The sequence below is a fragment of the Rutilus rutilus genome (assembly GCF_951802725.1).
Source record: "Rutilus rutilus genome assembly, chromosome: 13".
Classification (NCBI taxonomy): Eukaryota; Metazoa; Chordata; class Actinopteri; order Cypriniformes; family Leuciscidae; genus Rutilus; species Rutilus rutilus.
This window is the reverse complement of record NC_140218.1, coordinates 24,320,264-24,328,658: the sequence shown is the minus strand read 5'-3', so window position 1 is coordinate 24,328,658 and position 8,395 is coordinate 24,320,264. Positions and strand designations below refer to the sequence as shown.

Here is an 8,395-nt window from a genome sequence, read left to right as displayed (position 1 = left end):
ATAGGATGTGTATCCTTGCTCATAGCTCCTCTGGAAGCTTCCTCACTCCTCGTGGTGCAATTAGAGAATTGAGATGTCCTTCAAGATGGCTGAGCTCGATTGGTTTCCGGGTCGCGATATTTTTTCCCCCAGGATGGTAGGGGAAGACTCATGAATATTCATTAGGGAAGTCATCCCTGATTGGTCTTAACCCCAGTGACGGGTAGGTTTAGGGGCGGGGTTAGGGGTAGGTCATCAGACCCCCAGTGGCGGGTAGGTTTAGGGGTGGGGTTAGGGGTAGGTCATCAGACCAATCAGGGATGACTTCCCTAATGAATATTCATGAGTCTTTCCCTACCATCCTGGGAAAAAATATATCGCTTCCGGGTCGTAGGATGGAGGACGGAGGAGCGGGAAACGAGGTGGGATTATGATATTGAGAAGCACCCCTCTCCTCTTCTCTTATGACGTGTTTACTGGCGTGAGGGCTGGACAACCTGTCACTCACATGACATTACAGCAATAGCAAACGACAACCATCCAATCTAATCAATTACCAATTAACAAAATCAAGTCCTGTGCTAAACTTTTCTTGTTTGAGAAGCCATTTCACTCAGATATATGTCACAATAAGGAAGAAAAGACTATCGCAACTTCTGTTTCATCCCGAGCCCTGACACGACATGCGGAAGTATTGTGGCCACATAAGAATTCATTCTCAAGACTTGATCGTGGCTAATTAATTCATTCTCTCGTTTTTGCGAAATCATGGCCATGTTGTACTAATTAGTTCCCTCATTTTGATTTAGTTAAATCGACAATTTAACTAAAATGAGGGAACTAATAGTTAATAAATTGGGCACAATATGTTGTTTTTGTATTTGTTATGACAGTGATTTTCTATTATATTTTTGTCAGTTTCGCAGCTCAAAGCAGTTAGGCAATCAATCCAAAGAAAAATTGACAGTTGAAGCCAGAAACTCTTAGGATTACACTATTTATACAAACAAATTCATCAACATTTAAGAAAAGCCTTTTATTGAATATAACACTACTGTAAAAAACATTTCATCCATTCATCTCATGACAACCTAGGGTGGGAGATGGGTGTTTAAAACTCAAGGTAATATATTGCCTTGAAGCACTCCTGTAAAAAATGGGGGAGTGGAGAATTGTCATTGATTATTATCGGAAGAGAGTAATTGAAGTAAAGTTAAAAAAACAAAAACAAAAATAAGTAGACATGATGTTTTAATTATTTGCACAAACACAGAGAAGGTTTTGTCAAGAACCAAATGGAGGAGATGGTCCACATGACCCCATTCTGTCATCATTCTTGCTTTGAGCAGAAGGTTCACTTCTTATTGGTAGGTGCAATGAACCAGGAGAAGGAAAATCAGAGATGCATCGGCTCACTGATGACCTGGAGGGCTCGGTCCTTCTAGTGCGGAGCTCACGGGGTTGCCAGTCTGCAGAAAATGAGGTAAAGTGACATTTTACTAATCCAGTCTTATCTTAAACCTTCCTCAATTTAAACACAAATCTTTGATTTTATTTGTGTAGCTATTCAAAATAACATGAGCTTTATTATAGACTGTGTCTCTTCACCTCTGCTATATACAAGTAAGGTACTGAATGTTTCCCCATATTCGCTGTAGGATGACCAGAAAGGCCAGGAAATAAAGGGCTAGAGTGACAACCTGAGGAAAGATGGAAAAGTATTATCACTGACATGTCGATAGCAGTATGACAGGAATGAGATCAAAAACCAAAGATGGTGTTTATTATGGTTATTGAAATGTCCAGAAAACGTTATTTGAATGAAATTGTAGAGCCACACGGCGAATGTGATTCCACCAACTACAACATGTTACTGGATCAACATCTTTGTTGATTCTGGAACAACATTTCAATCAACCAATCAGGTTTGAGGGACAAGTTTACAGTTTATGTCAAGTTTTGGCTTACAACCAGGGATAGGTGCTTCTACATCAGTGTTATTCACCTCATTTCCCTCTGATTGTAAGGAAAAGTTATGGGGAGGGGTATGGGTATCAAAATATGTTGATCTAGGCATATTTTGCAAATATTGGCAAATATTGTTCTTACTTGGCAAAATCACGGTGACCAGATGGACATACTAGGAGATGAATGTATACCTGTGAAGTGCTTAAGCTATTCTTCTCACAAACAGCTACTTTTCTGATGTCTGCACAGCCATCTTCTTGTTCCCAATTGTCCTCTGGTGTCTCCGGTGTTGGATTTGTCATCTCAGAAGCCTCTGATTTCAGATCCTGATCTGGTTCAGGGTCAGGTTCTGGTGTCAGAACTGGTTCGGGTTCAGATTCAGGTTCTGACTCTTGTTCATCGGGCGTTTCCTCCACCTCTTCTTCAACTGTAAAGTTTCCAGCATTAATCAGATGAGTTGTAAAAAATAAAGGATATTAGTCAATCTATTGGGTCTCTGATGCTCACACTCCAAGAAATCCAGCTGGTGCAGAACTCTCTCTTCTGCATCGAAATCCACTTTGTAGTGATTCATGTTCTCATAATCAGGATCCAGGGTCTCCAGAGTGAAGCAATTAGATGCTTCACCAACCCTTCAGAGAAAACGACAGATACTGTTGATTGTTAGATAAATCTTCTGAACAATCTAACTGATGCTAAATTAGCTAAAAAGATGAGACTTACTTCTCAATAAGATCTTTTGAGGTCTATTAGGAAGAGATAAAAATATATATATATATCAAAAGTTGCATGCTTGACATTCAAAATTGACACCCAAACAAAAGATTTAACACCTGGACAAAAGAAGCCATCTCTGGGTCCTCTATGGCATTCTGGGCTTCCTGGATCAACTTTGAGTTTGTGTCCACATGCTCACTGTAGGTTTGCAGTAAAGATTGGGCCCAGCCACTCTTTTCTTCCTGCTCAGAAGTGATTTGTTGGGTCATGATCTTACGACGTTCCTCCAGAATGGCAGACATGCGATCAAACTTCTCACACAGAATCTGTTTCTGAATCCTGCTGTTTTCCTGTCAAATGGGCATTGTAAGCATTAATGGATAATCTGTTTGTTGTTAAATGACATTGTAAAAGTAATTTCTTCAGAAAGATCCACACGAACCTCTATGTTCCTGCAGAGTGCCTCTAGTTCATTAACAAATGACTGAACACGGTCGTTTGTGGCAACCAAAGAAGCAACTCTGTCATTTAGTTCAGCCTACAAGAAGTGAAATTAATGAATTGTTCTGAATGGTGTAAAGATGTAACACGATAAAACCAATATAGGCCATACCTTCTTTTGCTGGTAAACATCAGGCAGGGGAACTACTTGGCAGTTCTTGTGTGCCCCAAACACCTTACAGAGAGAGCAGGTGGGCACCTGACACGTGATGCAATAAATATTAAGCTTCTCATCTTCATGCTCTGCACAGTTAAACTGTGCAAGAGGCTTTGGAGGTGGAGGCCTAGAGCTAGAAACACACTGATTTAAATTCAAGATCAGGTCAAAGTGTTCAATACACCATACCAACAACCAAAGCGTTACTAGAAGGGGCTATATATTAGCCAGAATCTTTTATTGATAACCTTGAATTTTAACCAGACAGGGCTTAGAGAAAAAACAATAGCACGGACATATTTTAAGATAAATCAGTGCAAGGTGCTTTCAGTTAAAACAGCTCAAACACACATTTCTATAGCCACTAAATTAACAAAATGATTATCAAAATGATTAAACCGATGCTGAAAAAACTGTTTACACAATTTACTCCATGCCTTCTGTTAGCTGATTGATAGTTTATACTTTTTTTTAGCACCAGTAAAATATCTTTTGATTGCAAAAATGTCCCTCTAAGGTATCATTTTGCTGTGAAAGTTTTTTCTTATTCGAATTTTATAAACATTTACTTGACCAAAGCAACTTATGTTTACTTGATTATCAATTATAATAAAATAAAAAAAACATTAAAATGTGAGTTGACAGCGAAATTCTGTGCTCTGAAATCCCCCCCACTGATGGAGAAAGATAAGAAATATGTTATGTTGTTATAAAAAAAGCTTCTTTTTTTTTCTCAGTTAGTTTACTTTAAAAAAAAAAATTATTCAAAAAAAGATTCTTCTCAAGTATGAACTATATTATATCCAGAGGTGGACAAAGTACACAACTTCCTTACTTGAGTGAAAGTACAGATACTATTGGTCAAATATTACTCCGTTTCAAGTAAAAGTTGTAAAGACCGATTTTTACTTAAGTAAAAGTACAGAAGTACTTGTTTTTAAGTATCAAAAGTAAAAAGTAAATGTCAATGCATTGTTTTATTATTGTTGTATGTAATACTTACAGTACCTTATGCCTCTGAATCTATGCCTGCCTACCTACCCTCATATCAATATCAAATTTATTTCTAGAACACAATTCCAGATGTGGGATTGAATGTGAGATTGAATAAGTGCACTCAATAACGTCCACAACGGTTTCGGACACCCAAATGGCTGTTCCCTCAAATAGTGCCCTATTTAAAGTTTTGAACATGTTGGCTTTACTGTTATCTATAAGCTAGTGTGCTCCAAAACAGTGACAAAATTCGCATTCGCATTTACACTGAAAATGAAAATCAGGTTGATGTCAGAATCCAACGTCAGATTGACGTTAATCTCCAACATTGGACAGACGCTGTATTGTGGTTGAAAATGATAATCGGGTTGACGTCAGAAACCAACATCAGTCGGGTTCTGAAGTCAACCCGACTTTCATTTCCAAGCAATATCCAACATCTGTCCGACGTCAGATGATGACGTCAATCTGACGACGGGTTCTGACGTCAACCCGACTTTCATTTCCAACCAATATCCAACATATGTCCGACGTCGGCTTCTGACGGCAATCTGACGACGGGTTCTGACGGGTTTGGTTTATTTTCCAACCAAAATCCAACGTCTATCTGACGTTACTACTTTCTATTCAAGTACGTAGTGGAGTAAAAAGTACAATATTTGTCTTTCAAATGTGGTGAAGTTAAAGTAAAAAATGTCCAGAAAAAATTATCCTCAAGTAAAGTACAGATACTCAAGTAAATGTACTTTGTTACTGTCCACCTCTGATTATATCCTATATATCATACTATATGAGCCATAAAAGCCTAATGTATCAAATATAATACTCAAAAAACACATACACAAACTTACAGTATTTCATTTTTTTGTTGTAATTTTTTTATATAAAGGTTCAATCATTTGTTCCATTTAGAAAATACTATTAAAAAAATGTATTATTATTTACTAGATCATCTTTGTTGACAAAAGTTATTCAATCAATACACACTCCTGACCTGACCTTTCAGACTCCTGCTTGTAAACATCAATAATGTTCTCCACAAGTAAATTGCGCTGCAGTCCATAAACTCCATGACGGTCCAAGACAACCTCACGGCGACAGGAAGGGCAGCGGAAACGGCCTCCAATTCCAACCTGGAAGAGAGATGGCTGCACATCTTACTCAGCATGCTGTTCTTCAGCTGTCAGCATGATTTGGGCATCAATTCTTTTTAAGGAAGATATAAAAAAGTAAACGGCTAGGATGGTTAACTGGACTAAATAACATCATCACTTTGTTAGACTAATTGGACTCTCATGTACCTCTCTAGAGATGCACCATGTGTTCTTCAAGGGTAAGATGATCTTATATGGTCTGAATTCTGTGGTTGTGTGAATCTGCGTTTTGTTCTGCGTGTCCTTTCAGAATTGCTGTCTTGAAATGTGTTAACTAGTAACTGTGTAATACAGTCCACATAACAACCATTTACTTGCATTTGCCTTAATCAACACAGAAAGTCTTGTCCTCCTGAGATTGTAAACAGAGTTTGAGACAGGAATCCTAAAATAGTCATAGCCTACTCTTTAATATCTCTCAGCAGCTGAGGCTTATGCGGCGAGTCATATACTAATGCAACTAACTTGTTCTTGGCTTGAGTTTTAAAGTGACACAGTACTCACTCCGAGAGGTCAAAAGGCAAGTGTATATGAATTGTGAACTGCAAATCAAATTTGAATTTTAAAACTTTTTTTGTGTGCAAAATGTAAAGAAAAATATATAATAAGCAAGTACATCCAGTACATACCAAACCGTGTTTTTGTGTTATCCTGAATCACTATGGTACACCTGTAAGTGTAAATGTTCGGACTACTTTAGACTGGTTCGGGTCGGCCCCGCTGCGGAGTAGCTTAGTGCCTGCGTGACTCATCATAGACATAAACAGAGAAAAATAGCTCCGGCTACAATGTTCTTCCCCAAGACGCATGGAGTTCTGTTTATCAACCGCTAGAGCGCCAAATGTTATGGACTGCAGCTTTAAGGAAGTGGAATTAAAAAAAACAAAAAAAAAACCTTTTGACCCCAATAAGTGTAATTTAGGTTGTTCAACTAATGTTTTTGAAAGTGATTTAGATCTTTTTTTATTATATATATATTTTTTTAAATATTCTTTACAGATTTATGGACCAGATTTCATGCATTTCCTTGAATGGCATTATCTGACGAATTTCTCTGAATTGCAATTAAAAATGTCACTTTCTAATATATAGATTTTAATTTAACCTCCTGAACATAAATAATTAAAATTTTAACACTAGAATTACATTTTTTTGTCTAACAATGGTTCTTAGAGGAGAAGAGATTAACAAGTGTTTTTAGCATTCCTTTGGACCACTTTCCCAACTTACTCATGGCTTTTAACCTTTGCCTATATGTGGTAGTGTAACAGAAGACTGGTGAGATATCAAACTTCAGTTAGGTGCAGAGGAGGAGAAGGATTATGCAGGCAAAACATTCAGCATTACTAAAGACTCTCTTTTCATATCAATACATCCATTGTGCATTGCATGAGCGCTAAACTCCTGACGGCTCAAATGCATCAAATGTAGGCCATCACCTATTTTTATACCTCAGATTTCAGGCAGGGGATTGAGTTTAAACATTTACAATCCCCACCTGTTGGGTTTCACATATTAGCATGACAGGTGTCTAGAAAACTGTCTGTTTACTGCAGTCATACTCCATGTGTGTGTACAAGCACTTTTACATGTTATTGACCATCCATAGTTCTTAGCAAATAGCATTTTAGCTCATAGAAAAGACTATGGTTTATGAAGGAAACTGACACCTCATGTTTAATCTGAAAAAATATTTTAATAATCTGAAGAACTTTTTTTTTTCCTTTTTCCACTATAAAGAACCTTTTGTGCAATGGAGCAATGGAAAGGATCCTGTGCACATGCTCTATTTTGAGAATTTATCATCTTAACAAAGGCTTGAAAATGTACTTGTAAACATGTTTCTGATGGTTACCCTTATGAAAAAGAAGTTTATTCAAGTGTGCTATTAGTATACTTCTTTGAAACTAAAAATAAGAAAGTCAAACCAGGAAGGGTTAACAACTGTGAAGCTTTTGGGGTGTTGATGGACTTGATCTACTCCATCTGTGTTTTGACTACTACAGAAAACTAGTAGTTAACTGAGAGTAGGCTATACTTCAAAGTGTACTTTCATAAACTACAAAATATGCTACAAGTATTTGACTAGTAAACTATTTGTATACTTATAAGTTCACTTTAAGTATAGTTGCAGTACAAACGAAAAACGTAGTTGTAAACTAGTTGTGTACTCAAAGTTTACATTTAAAGTATCCTAAAAAGTATACTTTTATACACTAAAAAGTGTGCCAATTTAGTCCCAAGTAGTATTGAAACAGTACACTTCTAGTGCATTGATATTAGTGTACTTAGCTTACATAAAGTATACTTAAAATACTCTTGAACTTAAGTATACTTCATAAAATGAAATTGAAGTAGGCTATACTTAATTTTCATAAGGGTAACACGTAAATGTTCCTACATCCACACATAAACGATCCTCCTCTTGGCATATGGTACACACCTGGTACAGTTCATTGGCACACTTGCGGCAGAGGTTGTGCAGACAGGGCAGAATAACGACTGGTTTCGTAAACACGTCCAGGCAGATGGGACAGATGAGTTGTTTCTCCAGCGTCCCCATCGAGGGGTCTTTGTGGTCAGAGCGTATAGTATCCAGTGGAAGAGACATGGCCGTGTGCCCCCGCTGACCCCACACTCACTGGAAAACTAAGTTAGGAGAGCGAAACCACAGCTGAGGAGATGAGACGCCACCGTCTCCATGTCTCTGTGCTGTTCTTATGTGGATTTCCAGTCTCTCGAGACAGAGAGCAGTCGCTCGAACGGGACGATGGGGGCCTGAGTTGGTTTGAAGCTGGAAATGTGTGCATGTGCCAGAAGGGGAAGGTGTCTGGTTTCTTGCTGGCTCACTGATCAGTTGTGCCCATTTCAGGCAGCCAGTGGAATGCTGGGAAATATAGATGATGCCCTTTCTCCTGTTACT

The 8,395-nt window shown here is 37.9% G+C and overlaps 1 protein-coding gene across 3 annotated transcripts; it reads right to left on the bottom strand.

Annotated features, from left to right (window-relative positions):
• Positions 1–948: 948 nt before the first annotated feature.
• On the bottom strand, positions 949–8,282 carry trim101 (tripartite motif containing 101). Of its 3 annotated transcripts, none has more exons than XM_084429350.1 (10): positions 7,916–8,282; positions 5,318–5,466; positions 3,278–3,449; positions 3,107–3,202; positions 2,781–3,014; positions 2,671–2,693; positions 2,455–2,579; positions 2,139–2,374; positions 1,588–1,679; positions 949–1,448 (listed from the first exon to the last, which is right to left on the bottom strand). In XM_084429350.1, exons 1-9 carry the CDS (start codon positions 8,081–8,083, stop codon positions 1,593–1,595), a joined length of 1,290 nt encoding a protein of 429 aa, XP_084285476.1. In that variant the 5' UTR covers positions 8,084–8,282; the 3' UTR covers positions 949–1,448; positions 1,588–1,592. The 3 variants fall into 3 exon arrangements, with proteins under 3 accessions (XP_084285476.1, XP_084285475.1, XP_084285477.1); XM_084429349.1 differs by having other exon boundaries at positions 3,278–3,455; positions 7,916–8,278; XM_084429351.1 differs by having other exon boundaries at positions 3,278–3,455; positions 5,318–5,451; positions 7,916–8,200.
• Positions 8,283–8,395: the final 113 nt, after the last annotated feature.

Coding starts and splice junctions, on each gene's coding strand:
- trim101 (XM_084429349.1), bottom strand. CDS start 8,083: ATGTCTCTTCCACTGGATACTATACGCTCTGACCACAAAGACCCCTCG. Junction 5,467..7,915: donor GTGCCAATGAACTGTACCAG/GTGTGTACCATA, acceptor TAAGATGTGCAG/CCATCTCTCTTCCAGGTTGG. Junction 2,580..2,670: donor TCAAAAGATCTTATTGAGAA/GTAAGTCTCATC, acceptor TTTTCTCTGAAG/GGTTGGTGAAGCATCTAATT.